The sequence below is a fragment of the Salvelinus fontinalis genome, chromosome 12 (genome assembly GCF_029448725.1).
Source record: "Salvelinus fontinalis isolate EN_2023a chromosome 12, ASM2944872v1, whole genome shotgun sequence".
In the NCBI taxonomy this organism is placed as follows: Eukaryota; Metazoa; Chordata; class Actinopteri; order Salmoniformes; family Salmonidae; genus Salvelinus; species Salvelinus fontinalis.
In genome coordinates this window covers 18,746,702-18,762,149 of record NC_074676.1, presented here as the reverse complement: position 1 = coordinate 18,762,149, position 15,448 = coordinate 18,746,702, and the positions used below count along the sequence as shown (strand labels likewise).

Below are 15,448 nucleotides of genomic sequence, written 5' to 3'. Positions count from 1 at the left end.
TTAGCTAACACAACGTGCCATTGGAACACAGGAGTGATGTTTGCTGATAATGGGCCTCTCTACGCCTATGTAGATATTCCATAAAAAATCTGCCCTTTCCAGCTACAATAGTAATTTACAACATTAACAATGTCTACACTGTATGTGATGTAATTTTAATGGACACATTTTTTTGCTTTTCTTTCAAAAACAAGGACATTTCTAAGTGACCCCAAACTTATGAACTGTAGTGTGTATATATATATATTTTACTTTCACTTACTTAATTAGTGAATGCAGCTAGCTAGTTTACCCTATTCAAACAACCGGTTCAAGCAGAGAGTGATGCTAGCAGGCTATGGCTATCCAACATTGGAATTCTTCCAAGTCAAGGTAAGCTTTTGGTTTAATTTATTTATTGCCACGGGGCCCGCCAGTGTAACTAATAAACTGCTTGATGTATACTGTACTGCATGATTTTAGCGGCTTTACTAATGCTTTAGTTTTAGTAGCTACACTTGCCCAATCTGTTACCTATACAAAACTAAAATACTTCTGATGAGGATGAATGCAAAGAAGACAGCAAGACCTATAATAGTTTCATATTAACAGTACTGAAGGAGATGCCTTGTACAGCACATTTGAAAAGTATTCAGACACCTTTATTGATTAAATCGTTTTCCCCCCTCATCAATCTACACACAATACCCCATAATGAAAAAAGCAAAAACAGGTTTTTACAAATTTTTGCAATGTATTAAAAATCTGTGTCCATATTGTCCATGAGTTTCTAATAGATACACCATATGGGTGAAGAGAAAATAGCCTAGAAAAGCATCTAATCAACAAGCATCTAATCAAAAAGCATCTAATCAACATCTAATCACAACTTTCACCAGTTTGAGGCAAAAACATTCACAAAAAAATACATGTTGACGTAGTAAAATAAATAAAAATGCACCAATGGTATTCGCTAAGTTGGATGGTTTATATTTAGGATGATATTTTACAGCTTTCTCATTCATTTTATTTTTAAATAATTGTATTTAATTATTTAATATATTTTCCATGTAATAAGGCCAGAAAACAGGACAGAGATAATTACAGACACCGGTGATATTATGAAATACCCCCAAAAGACCAATAGATACAGTATCTTGTGGTAGATTACATAATTTAAAGATGTCAAAATTCTGGTAGTTTACTGGTAAACTTAGAAAGTTTCCAGTAAAATACCTTCCCTTTGCAACCCTAGATAGGACACAGAAATTAATTTGCAAACACATGTATTTTTTGTTGTAGCACAACGTTAGTGAAATTCAGTACCTATAGTCTTCGGTTCTCTATCCATGTAATTTCTCCACTGCGCAACCAGGATGAAGCTAGCATGCCATGTTCATTTTAGTCTATTCAAACAGACCCAATTTGAAAGGAAACAAACATTAATAAAGATCAGGTCTGACCAATAAGTGGGCAAGGCCAATACACCTGAACACACTTAACAAGATAGAGGATAAAGACAGTTTTGTTGATGCTAAGTATTGTATTTTTTCGAATAACATTCTTAGAAAGTTATTTGAACATTACTAATGTTCTTGTGGTTTTTATGGAACATTTTCTTAACGTTCTGAGAACATGACTTTAAAAATACCCGTGAGGAAACCTGCAGAAAACGTTATGCTGAAGATAACGTTATGCTGAAATTCCTACAGAAGACTGTTGTTTCTTAACATTCTCTGAACTATTTGAGAACATTCCCAATGTCAAACTAGTTGTAGAACATTCCTAGAACATTACCAAAATGTACATTAAATCCAACCATGTTTGAACTTTTAGGAAACATTCAGTTAAAGTAATGAAATAGCAAGATAATTATTTTTACAAATTCAAGTTCCTTAAATGTGCCGAGAATGTTCCACAGTCAAGCAACTATCCTGCACCATTCCCAGAAAGTTGTAGGAAGGTTGTATGCAAAATAACCATATGACAACCCCGCTGTCACCAAGCTCTAAGAAACATTTGGTTCTCAGAACGTTATGTGCTAGCTGGGTAAGCAATTAAATGTAAAATGTAGTCTTTCTTAACCAAATGTAAACATATCATACAAAACCTCCCACAAATGTCAAGAGTTGCAACAAGGCATTCTGCTCCTCTTTGTAAAACATCACAGTAACACATTAAAATCAAAAACAAACATAAATAGACAGGCAAAAAAAAGGCACAAAAAAGGCACAAAATAGTGGAGAGGTGTCCTCCAGACTCCTTTACTTTTCTGACTCCCTCCATCCTTGTGCATTTTTTCCAAACTTGTAGACCAGCCTTCGGCCATCCACGTGTTCCAGGATTTCCTGTTTGTAGTAATATCTGGAAAGGTATGGACAGGGAGGTTAATGGAACAGCCAAAATGACTGCCTTCTTAAGATGCGAACCAGGAAATAAACATCAAAACCCCCTAATCCCTTCAGTCTTTACCTCATAGCTCGGCTGAGCTTCTCGTAGGTCATGCTGCTGTTGTTCTTCTTCTTGCCCCACAGCTGAGCAACAGCCTCTGACTTGAGGAAACGGAACACGCCATCTGTCCGGTCCTCCCACTTGAGCAGGCCTGAGTTCCACTCTGGGTTCAGCAGAATGTCCCTAATGAACTCCCACAGGTGGGTTCCCCGGGGGCCTGAGGAGAAACACATGGGTGGTGGACATTAGAACAATCTACTGCACATCAGTTATAGCATAGACAAAAAGTTCAGCATGTAGACATCATCCGATTGAGCATTTACATTAAAAGATAAGTAACGACAGTATTGAAGATGATAAATACTACTCACTGTGCTTTTTGATCTGATGAGGGCGACTGTGAGATTTCTTTGTGTCTGAAAGTAAATTAATAGACACATGGTCATTAAGCAGATGCTCACAACAAATTAAAATGAAGACATTCAATATATTTGGTACATGTGACAATCAAACCCACTAGTGGGTCTAGCATCATAGTAGTCCAACCAACTAATCAAACAGAACCCAATACTGTACAATTACATGGGTGTGGGAAACATTTACAGGATGAGTTTGTTCAGTTGTATGGTCATATATTGTTTTCTCAGTGGCATTGTTTAGTGAAGGAGTAAACTCAGCTGGCCCATTCCTAAAATTGTCACTTACTGATGTGAATTTGAAATATAAGACATCATTAAGCAAAGTGGCAATTCAAGGCTACTGAGTAAAGTCCATGAACGTTCAGTTCATGGACTTCACTTTGCTCAATGATGTCTTATGTTTCAAATTCACATTGGTCCAGCAATAATTTATTTGGGGACTAGGCTACTGTAGATCAAAGTCTTCCCTTGGCTTGGGTCTTGTTCCAATTTCTTTGTTTACATAATGCTTTATAGGTTTTCAGTCCTCATCTTTTACCTGGACTTGAGATAGTGAGCGATGCCACAGGTGCGAGGCATTGACATGAGGGATCAAAAATGTCTAAAAAGTAAAGACAGGTCAACATATAAAAAATGATGCTGTCTGTAAGTTAGTTAAAATGTTGCATTTTTAAGTCTCTCCTATCAATTCCAATGTGGTACCTACCTGCAGGATATATGCTAGGTTCTGGGAATGAACAAGGGAAGTCTATGAGGAGAGGAGAGCACATAAAGCTTACATTTACTTAATAAGAGGCATAAAGTAACATCTCAAGAGTTTATTGAAATCACAGACTAGATTTAACTTACTTAATTTTTTAACTAGCGTCAAACATGTTGAGACAAGCACAGATAGGCCTATGTCATGACTGGAATCCCAATGTTTCTCTAGAGCAGGGATCATCAACTAGATTAATCCGCGGAACAATCTTTTGTAAATATACAGTATCAGTCAAAAGTTTGGACACACCTACTGATCCCAGGTATTTTCTTTTATTTGTACTATTTTCAACATTGTAGAATAATATTGAAGACATCAGAACTATGAAATAACACACACGGAATCATGTAGTAACCAAAAAAGTGCTAAACAAATCAAAATATATTTTCTATTTGAGATTCTTCAAAGTAGCCACGCTATGCTTTGATGACAGCTTTGCATACTCTTGGCATTATTTAACCAGCTTCATGAGGTAGTCACCTGGAATGCATTTCAATTAACCGGTGTGCCGGTTCCACAAAAAGTTATTTTGTGAAATTTATTTAATTCTTTCCTGCATTTGAGCCAATCAGCTGTGTTGTGACAAGGTAGGGATGGTATACAGAAGATAGCCCTATTTGGTAAAAGACCAAGTAAAAACCATCAAGCGCTATGATGAAACTGGCTCTCATGAGGACCGCCACAGGAAAGGAAGACACAGAGTTACCTCTGTTGCAGAGAATAAGTTAGAGTTACCAACCTCTCCTTCACAGAGTTCAAGTAACAGACGTATCTCAACATCGACTGTGTGAATCAGAAGAAGCAAAGAAATCACTACTAAAGGACACCAATAAAAAGAAGAGACTTACTTGGGCCAAGAAACACGAGCAATGGACATTAGACCAGTGGAAATCTGTCCTTAGGTCTGATGAGTCCAAATTTGAGATTTTTGGTTCCAACCGCAATGTCTTTGCGAGACACAGAGTAGGTGAACGGATGATCTCTGCGTGTATAGTTCCCACCATGTTGCATGGATGAGGAGGAGGTGTGATAGTGTGGGGGTGCTTTTCTGGTGACATTGTAAGTGATTTATTTAGAATTCAAGGCACACTTAACCAGCATTGCTACGACAGCATTCTGCAGCAATACGCCATCTCATCTGGTTTGCGCTTAGTGGGACTATAATTTGTTTTTCAACAGGACAATGGCCCAAAACACACCTCCAGACTGTGTAAGGGCTATTTGACCAAGAAGGAGAGTAATGGAGTGCTGCATCAGATGACCTGGCTTCCACAATCACCCGACCTCAACCCAAATGAGATGGTTTGGGATGAGTTGGACCGTAGAGTGAAGGAAAAGCAGCCAACAAGTGCTCAGCATATGTGGGAACTCCTTGAAGACTGTTGGGAAAACATTCCAGGTGAAGCTGGTTGAGAGAATGCCAAGATTGTGCAAAGCTGTCATCAAGGCAAAGCGTGTCTACCTTGAATAATCTAAAATATGTTATATACTTTTTTGTTACTATATGATTCCATATGTGTTATTTCATAGTTTTGATGTCTTCACTACAATGTAGAACATATAAAGAAAAACCCTTGAATGAGTAGGTGTGTCCAAACTTTTGAATAGTACTGGATATTTTTAGACTGCAAATGGACCGCAGAAGCTAAAACAGATATAATATTTGTCTAAAACATAATGATTTCAAACAAATTATTTCATTTTTGAAAAACTTTTTACCCCCTTTTTCTCCCCAATTTTCATGATATCCAGTTGGTAGTTACAGTCTTGTCCCATCGTTGCAACTCCCGTACGGACATCATTTCAAACCTTGATTACATTTGGGAATATTGTCCTGCGTATGGTGCTGTCTTTTGGACAGGATGTTAAAACGGGTGTCCTGACACTGTCATCATTTAAAATTGTAAAAGTAGAGGTGTTCACCCTGGTGTTATGGCTAAATTCCCAACCTGGCCACATTCCATCATGGCCACCTAATCATCCTCCTCATTCCTAATAGGCATATATCACTCCTCACCTCTCCACATGATAACTGATTTGTGGTGAGAGATCTTGTACAAAATGGTCGCCGTGCATAACTGAAATTGGTGCTACATTTACATTACATTTAAGTCATTTAGCAGACGCTCTTATCCAGAGCGACTTACAAATTGGTGCATTCACCTTATGACACCTTATGCTACACATTGGTGAGTTGAGTTTCCCCCTACTACTGTATGCAAGGCGCTTTGAGTACCTCAATTGGTAGAAAAGTGCTTTATAAATTCAATCAATTATTATTATTTGTATACAATCACATATGTCTCTCTATTATGCGTGTGAATGCTTGGGAAAATATTTCCCAATTAAAATCACTTGGAACTGCTTTCCTGTTGTTTTTAGTCTTTTAATTCCAACAATGGAAATTCAACAAAACATTTTTTTTGTTTTTTTGTTGTTGTTGTTGCTTGGGGCCAATTAAAACCACCCCCGGGACAAATCCAGCACAAGGCCCGCCAGTTTGGGAACCCTGAGTCTCTCTGTTCTATAGACTCCCCGTTCTCTACGAGGGTCTGAAGCATTGTATATATTCTATAACTTTATAAATTACAATTTTATAAGCATGCAACAATGCTTTTTGAATAAAGGACATGTGAAAAACAATGTACTACATCCTCTCTGGGTTTGTATGCTTTTGACAGCTCTTACCATCTGGCTCTGATTTGATAATGTCCAGTGGGTTAAACTCCACACCAGGATGCTGTCCTGTGTAGGGATGACATGGAGAAACAAGAGGTCATTGTTGTTACACTGACAGTAACAACACCCTTCTTTATTTTGTGTTGCATGTAATCAAATTTGATGCTGAAATCTTAAATCCTTGATCCTTCCACCGTAAACTGGTTCAACTGTCTGTTCTTGTTTGTTTGTGGTTTTCTAACCGACTCAAATATTGTTGAAATGAAATACTACATCCAAACATCTGAAAACCAAATTTATCACTAACAGTATGTTTTTATAATACATGGCCAGACCTGGCCTCCATTCTGATTAACATAAGACACTAACAATAACAGAGGACGTTACAGCTTTGTCCAATGTGTGAACCTACCACTCCATTTGAGCTCGTTGAGGCTTTGGTAGAGGATAGGCCCCACAGTGCCCGCGGCGCGTGTAAAGTCCTGGTAGGTCATGCTGCACAGTTGACGGCCGTCCACGTCAAAGTTCTGGAAGTGGATGCTGGCAGCGTCAATCTGGTGCATGTCCACCATCTGCTGGAGCCACTGCCACACCAGGTACTTTGACCAATACTGAGGCTTGTAGTCCTGGGACCACAGGCTACTGGTGTAACCGGGCATCACTGTGGAAACTGGGAATAGGGTTGAAGATAGAGGTTAGGTGTGTTTTGCAATAGCTGTGAGTAGCATATCAAATGTTCAATCTTTGAGTGTGCTGGGGGTGTTGTGAAAAAATATTAACTCTGGCTAGCCCAGGTACTTGTAAATAATTAAACCAGCAGAGCATTTTACTAAAAGAGCCATTGAGTAACCAAACAAGTCCTCACTGTCTGGGCAGGGGTAGGAGCTCCATGTTGTGGGCAGCTGGCTCTCAATGCTGGCAGTGGAAGGGATGCTCATGATACAGGTGGTATGACGGACCATGGTCCAGAGCTGGGGGAGAAAGGCACGTACAGTCAGTATGGAGTAAAACCCCAAACAAGGTGATTGGTAGGCTGCCATGTAATCACACACAGTGCACATAGACAGTGTTATTCCCCATAGTGAGTTGAGATGTTTGCAAATTAGATATTTCCAAATTACAACATTGACAGTTGTGAAAGTGCAGAAGGAGTTAGTATAGGGAGAGTGTGGGTGTCTGTTTTGCATACATACACAGTGCATTCAGAAAGTATTCCGACCCTTTGAAATATTCTACAATTTGTTACGCTACAGCCTTATTATAAAATTGATTACATAGTTTTTCCCCCTCATCAATCTACACACAATACCCCATAATGACAAAGTAAAAACAGGTTTTTAGAATTTTCTGCAAATGAATAATAAAAAAAAAGAAACATTACATTTACATAAGTATTCACACCCTTTACTTAGTACCTAGTTGAATCACCTTTGGCAGTTTTTACAGCCTCGAGTCTTCTTGGATTTGACGCTACAAGCTTGACACACCTGTATTTGTGGAGTTTCTCCCATTCTCCTCTGCAGATCCTCTCAAGCTCTTTCAGGTTGGATGGGGAGCGTGGCAGCACATCTATTTTCAGGTCTCTCCAGAGATGTTCAATTGTATTCAAGTCCGGGCTCTGGCTGGGCTACTCAAGGACATTCAGAGACTTCTCCCGAAGCCACTCCTGCATTGTCTTGGCTGTGTGCTGAGAGTTGTTTTCCTGTTCGAAACTGAACCTTCCCCCCAGTCTGAAGTCCTGAGCACTCTGGAGCAAGTTATCCTTAAGGATCTCTCTGTACTTTGCTCTGTTCATCTTTCCCTCGATCCTGACTAGTCTCCCAGTCCCTGCTGTTGAAAAACATCCCCACAGCATGATGCTACCACAACCACGCTTCACCGTAGGGATGGTACCAGGTTTCCTCGAGACATGATGCTTGGCATTCAGGCCAAAGAGTTCAATCTTGGTTTCATCAGACCAGATAATCTTGTTTCTATGGTCTGAGAGTCCTTTAGGTGCCTTTTGGAAAACTCTAAACGGGCTGTCATGTGCCTTTTACTGAAGAGTGGCTTCCGTCTAGTCACTCTACCATAAAGGCCTGATTGGTGGAGTGCTGCAGAGATGGTTGTCCTTCTGGAAGGTTTCCCATCTCCACAGATGAACTCTGAAGCTCTGTCAGAATGACAATTGGGTTCTTGGTCACCTCCCTGACTAAGGCACTTCTCCCTTGATTGCTCAGTTAGGAAGATTCTTGTTGGTTCCAAACTTCTTCCATTTAAGAATAATATAGGCCACAGTATTCTTGGAGACCTTCAATGCTACAGACATTATTTGGTACCCTTCCCCAGATCTGTGCCTCGACACAATCCTGTCTCTGAGCTCCACAGACAATTCCTTCAACCTCATGGCTTGGTTTTTGCTCTGACATGCACTGTCAACTGTGGGACCTTATATAGACAGGTATGTGCCTTTCCAAATCATGTCCAATTAATTGAATTTATCACAGGTTGACTCCAATCAAGTTGTAGAAACATCTTAAGGATGATCAATGGAAACAGGATGCACCTGAGCTTAATTTTGATTCTCATAGCAAAGGGTCTGAATACTTATGTAAATAAGGTGTTTCTGTTTTTCATTATTTATTTGAATACATTTGTAAAATAAATTCTGTTTTTCACTTCATCATTATGGGGTATTGTGTGTTGATTAATGAGGGATTTAAAAAAAATCAATTTTAGAAAAAGGGTGTAACGTGACAAAATGTGGAAAAGTCAAGGGTTCTGAATACTTTCTGATTGCACTGTATGCCTATGTGTTCTTCTGATGGTAGAATGAAATGGGTTAGTTACATTTAATGACGTGATACTCCCGGAGTTTGGAAGGCGGCACATGTACTTTCCCTTCACAAAGGTGGCGGCCTAACTTTCTTGCCAAGCTAAAATATTAGAATCCTTGATTAATTCTCAGCTAAGATCTTTGTTATCCTTGAAAAGTATTCTAAATGCACGCTACACGACAATAAGTATGTGGACACCTGCTGGTCGAACATCTCATTCCAAAACCATTTTCATTAATTTGGAGTTGGTGCCCAATTTACTGCTATAACAGACTCCACTCTTCTGGGAATGCTTTCCACTAGAATTTGGAACATTGCTGCGGGGAATTGCTTCCATTCAGACACAAGAGCATTAGCAAGGTCTGGCAATGATGTTGGGCGATTTGGCCTGGAAATCAGTCAACATTCTAATTCATCCCAAAGGTGTCCGATGGTGTTGAGGTCAGGGCTCTGTGTAGGCCAATCAAGTTCTTCCACACCGATCTCAACAAACCATTTCTGTGTGGACCTCACTTTGTGCACGGGGCATTGTCATGCTGAAAGGGCCTTCCTAAAGGGCCTTCCTCAAACTGTTGCCACAAAGTTGGAAGCACAGATTTTTGTAGAATGCCATTGTATGACATATCATTAAGATTCCCCTTCACTTGACTAAGGGGTCTAGTTGGAACCATGAAAAATAGCTCCAGACCGTTATTTGTCCTCATCCAAACTTTACAGTTGGCACTATGCATTGGGGTAGGTAGCGTTCTCATGGCTTCCGCCAAACCCAGATTCGTCCTTCGGACTTCCAGATGGTGAAGCGTGGTTCATCACTCCAGAGAACACGTTTCCACTGCTCCAGAATCCAATGGCGTCGAGCTTTACACCACTTCAGCAGACTCTTGGCATTGCGCATGGTGATCGTAGGCTTGTGTACAGTGCCTGGCCATGGAAACCCATTTCATGATACTCCCGATGAACAGTTCTTGTGCTGACGTTGTTTCCAGAGGCAGTTTGGAAGTCAATAGTGAGTGTTGTCGACACTACGTGCTTCAGCACTCGCCGATCCCATTCTGTGAGCTTGTTGCTCTTTAGTAAGGCCATTCTACTGCAAATGTTTGAACATGGAGATTGCATGGCTGCGTGCTCAATTTTATACACCTTTCAGCAACGGTGTGTCTGAAATAGTCCAATCCACTAATTTGAAGGGTTGTCCACATACTTTTTATATACAGTATAGTGTTCATCATTCAGGTTTTTGATCAGGTCAAAGCACTAGCTCTGTTTCACCCCTAGTTATAAATGATGTGGTTACCTGCATGGATAAAAATCAACATTGTTCTGCCCTCTTCATTGACCTGTCAAAGGCTTTCCATACTGTTTATCACTCACTGCTAATTCAGAGGCTTTCTTCAATTGGCCTAGACCAGGTTGCATGTAACTGGTTTAAAAATTGCTTGACAGATAGAACTCAATGTATATCTACTGATGGTGTTCAATCAAGTTTCTTTACAGAAGGTGTCCCGCAGTGGTCGATTCTGGGTCCTGTGCTTTTTACTGTTAACATTAACTATCGAAAAAAAATGTGACCTAAACTTGTATGCCGATGATACTGTTGTGTATGCTATTATTTTAGTACTCATCACTGCATTCTCTACCAGAAAGTTGGTTGGCCCTCTGTGATGTCATCACTGCATTCTCTACAAGTAAGTTGGTTGGCCCCCTTTGACTTTAATGACACGTTTAAAGTTGACAAACAAGTTAATGAAGGTCTAAAGAATTGATAAAGAAGTGACATTGTAAAAGTAAATGCAACATAAATAATATCAATGAATACTCATTTGAATATTTATAGAAAGACAGTAGTGCTACAGTACGGTATGTGGACCATGGTATACTCTTCTCTATATCACTCCCTTGACTGCCCGTGAAGTGTTGGCCATAGTGGGTCAACAACATGGTTATGTTCATTGAACTGTTGTTGAGAAAACCGTTCACCACAACCATATTTGCATTCAATATGTAAATATATACTGTGTGCTGAGGTGTATTCATGTGTGTAATAAAGCCCTTTTGTGGGAAAAAAGTCATTCTGATTGGCTGGGCCTGGCTCCCCATTGCGCACCTGTCCAGTCATGTGAAATCCATAGATTAGTGCCAAATGAATCTTTTTCCTTATATGAACTGTAGCTCAATAAAACATTTGAAATTGTTGCATTCATTGTTTTGTTCAGTATACATTATTAAAGTTGGAGGTCGGCACTGAGGCCTGTGACGAGTATATAACAGGAAGGCGGAGTGGCTGCACCACAGTACTTGCAATTACTTTGTCACATATTTTAGTGTTTGTCGAGTCCAGGGGTTTCCAAACTTTTCTCTTTCATGACCAAGCAATTAAGGTTTATTTTTAGTCACAACCCACCATAAGGTTTGAGCAGTGAAAAAAACATACAATAACCAAAGAATAAGCAAAATATATATTAAAATAAATTATACTGTCTTCCTCAAACCAAAACCAGTTTCCCAAGAACTTGAGTCAAGATCCCTGAGTATGATTTTCACTAGAGGTATATGGCCTTTGACAGTTCAGGCCAAGTGTTGGGTTCAGATCTAGATCCTATTGACATCTTGCCAAGCCTTGCCAAATGTACGCTTTTGATTACCATCAGTGCAGTCTACTGTCTGTTTGCCTGCTGTCTAGTCTGAACAGCCTAAAGACTGTACATAGAAGTAGACTGCTGGCATTGTATTCCTGACTGTTTAGTTAGCATGTCCCTATCATCAGGTAGTAGTTTCAATTTTCTATAGTCTCCTGGACGGTTGAAGGTTAACTTGTTAACGACACATGGTGTGAACTATTCAGGGATGAGTCATAAAGTTCCATGTTAGCTAGACAAAGCGCTTTGGAAACTCACCTCTGATCAATATTCACTGACTGTGCATATCACCAAACAAACAAACAAAGTTTTATAACATAATTATGTAAAACCATGAGGAAAGACTTACAGATGAAGGAAGTAAACAGACAATAGTACAATCACTGATCAATGTCACTTCAGGTAAGCAACAAGCAAGTGCAGGCAGGTCACTCTTTCCTGGCTCTGAAGTGTCTGAGGACAGATACAGTCTGTGGAGTTTTATACCAACTGATGCAACCAACCAACTGATACAACCAATGCTAGGTGATTACTGTAGAGTAGGTTGTAATCAGGTACAGTCATTCAACCTAATACAAAACAGCACTGGTTGAAAGTACCCAACTGTCATACTTGAGTGAAAGAAAATATACCTTAAGAGAAAATGACTCAAGTAAAAGTGAAAGTGACCTAGATAAATACTACTTGAGTAAAAGTCTACAATTATTTTTTTTTAAATATACTTTAGTGTAAAAGAACATGTAATTGCAAAAAATAATTAAGTATCAAAAGTAAAAGTAAAAATAATTCCTTATGTTAAGCAAACCAGACGGCATGTGTTTTTAAAATATATTTTTTTACGGATAGCCAGGGGCACACTCCAACACTAAGACATATTTTACAAACGTAGCATTTGTTTTTAGTGAGTCCGCAAGATCAGAGACAGTAGAGATGACCATTGATGTTCTCTTGATAAGTGTGTGTATTGGACCATTTTCCTGTCCTGCCAACCTTTCAGAATCTAATGAGTACATTTTGGTGTCAGGGAAAATGTATGGAGTAAAGAGTAAATTATTTTCTTTAGGAATGTATTGAAGTAAAAGTTGTAAAAAATATATAAATAGTAAAGTAAAGTACAGATACCCTTAAAAAACGACTTATGTAGTACTTTAAAGTATTTTTACTAAAGTACTTTACACCACTGCAAAACAGTAGTTTAACTTTCATGCATGTAATCAGTCACAGATCAGTGCTCATCTGGAGCTGAGGTTTGCATCCCTAAGAGCTCATGTATAAGTAACGGCCAATGTCAAACATGACATTGAGACCTACAGACAGTGCTGAAACAGATTGAAATAGCATTGCGTCATAACTGAGTGTGCTGGAATAGAACCAATAGAACGTTATGGATAAATTGAAGAAGCATTGCTGGCAATCAACGCTTGACACAGTTAGACACATGAATCCAAATAAGCACTATCTAGTTTGAAAGACAATTAAAGTAATGCCTACATTGCTTTGTTAGTTAAAATACCTACTGTCTGCTTAATGAAAACACCCATTCATTCCTATTCCCAGCCATTTGACATGAGATTGATTTCATTACATTCAGTCATTATAACAGCTACGAACAACAGGAGCAAATCTGGTTGCTTAACAATGCTTAGCATGTTTTCCTACCAGAGCTGTGGAATGGAGACCGACCAGGCCTGTGTTCGATGGGTGTGTTGTCCCTCTCTCGCTCTTCTCTCAGATGACTTTAGGTGGGTAGCTACAGTAGTTGTGCTTCGGTACACAGGTGGGTGAAGTGTTGTTGTCAGTGCTAGCAGTTGTGCTCTTCCGACTCCAAAAACAAACAAAAAAAATGCTTGCCCATACACACCAAGGTGCTGCTCCAGCAGTGGGTATTTTATGCTGTCAGCTTCCTTGTCCTTTCCTTATCTCTCTCCAATTGGCTACCGGGGTAAGTTCATGCTAGTTAGTAATTTGGATTCGGGTGACGGAGTGAATAACAGCACACACCTGTCATAGCTTTTACTTTCACTCTGTTTTCTCTCACTCTCACTCTCACACTTTTAAAACTAACCTTGTGGGGACACACAATTCAGTTCCATTCCTTAAACCTTAACCCTGACACCCTGGAAATAACATTTGACCATGTGGGTGTTCACTTAAAATTACACAACAACTAGGTTCCAGTTGAACAACATTTACTAGACCCTATTTACACAGTACATGGTTACCATTGCACTCAGGTCAGGTCCATCAACAGTGACATTACAACGCAGGTGTACTAATAACAGAGTGATAGCACCGTAATAACAGAAATATAGGGATGTCCTCAGTTGGGGATATAGGGATGTCCCCACAAAATGTCCCTACACACACACACACACACACACACACACACACACACACACACACACACACACACACACACACACACACACACACACACACACACACACACACACACACACACACACACACACAATACTTGCAAGCATTTAAAGGTAAACATTTAAAGTTAAACAGCCAATTAAAGGTGTCGATTTACTTGCATGTGACAGAGAGCTAAATTGTAGCTGGTCCCGTCAGATAACATGGCACACGTTAGCCCTTTTCTAACCTCACCAGGTGGCAGTGATTACACCCTGGCACAACTTCTGCAGCCAATTAAAATTGTAGATGTAGTTGGACATGTTCCAACACTGGTCAAATTGCTTTCTGTGTAAAGTGCCTAGTTCATGTAATTGTCACAGATTATGGCACGGGTTCGAATCTCACATGAGTCCCCCCCTTTGACATTTAGATTTACATGTATCCTATTAGGTTAGTGTGTTGAAAAGGGATGTAGCCTACAGCCAACAGCTTACAAATGAAAAAGGACTTACATTTCAGCCTTGCACACAAACACACTGCTATTGCCTAATAATCATATTGCATAGGCTATGTTACATGGACATGTCCAACTAAATATTTTATATGCATTTTTATAATCATCTGCTTTGTCACATATGTGTTATTTCACTAGAGATGTGCAGTAGAAATAGTCTGCACTCTCGTTATCATCCTACAGATGGCAGTATTGCAGCTTGAATCGACAGTCTTAATATAGGAAGACACTTGGCTGTCATTAATATATTCTTATGTAGGTTACACTTACAATGTTTTATAGTTTATGCAATATTATAATAACCCCCTTTGTCACATGCGTTTTGAATCGAGAATCAAAGACCGACATTAAACAGTTTTTTCCTCAACAGAAAAGCTTGATGCGAGGTGGGCTCGTGTCCATGGTTAAAAAACAGTATCAATTACAATGCAACCGCTTTAGCAGTGTGTGGCGCCCAGAGGGGATGAGGATTGTTATAGCCTACATGACTGCTGTTTGACAAATACATCATTCTCTACGTTTTTTTTTTTTTTTTTTTTTACAATGTGTGATAAACTTTATTGTAAGGACCTCATTTATCTTTTTTCCCCATAGAAACTCATTGATGTGTTTGAAAAAGATTTTGCCATATGCAAAAACTTGAAAATGTTGTCTAACGTTAATAGGTCAAGGATGCATCAATGCAATACTGCCAAACAACATTTTGTTACAGACCAACTGAACAAGTAAACCTTGAGTGTGTAGATTTAAAAATGCCATTGGTTGGTGGATCGAAAATCGAAGATGTGCCAGGATGTAATCACTGCCACCAGGTAAGGTTAGCATAGGGCTAA

General features: G+C 39.3%; 1 protein-coding gene across 1 annotated transcript; it reads right to left on the bottom strand.

The window, feature by feature from the left end:
- Window positions 1-620: 620 nt before the first annotated feature.
- LOC129866913 (ETS homologous factor-like) lies at window positions 621-13,598 on the bottom strand. Its single transcript, XM_055939941.1, has 9 exons — window positions 13,400-13,598; window positions 7,154-7,259; window positions 6,701-6,958; window positions 6,298-6,354; window positions 3,556-3,597; window positions 3,388-3,450; window positions 2,802-2,846; window positions 2,452-2,647; window positions 621-2,343 (listed from the first exon to the last, which is right to left on the bottom strand). Exons 2-9 carry the CDS (start codon window positions 7,248-7,250, stop codon window positions 2,244-2,246), a joined length of 858 nt encoding a protein of 285 aa, XP_055795916.1. The 5' UTR covers window positions 7,251-7,259; window positions 13,400-13,598; the 3' UTR covers window positions 621-2,243.
- Window positions 13,599-15,448: the final 1,850 nt, after the last annotated feature.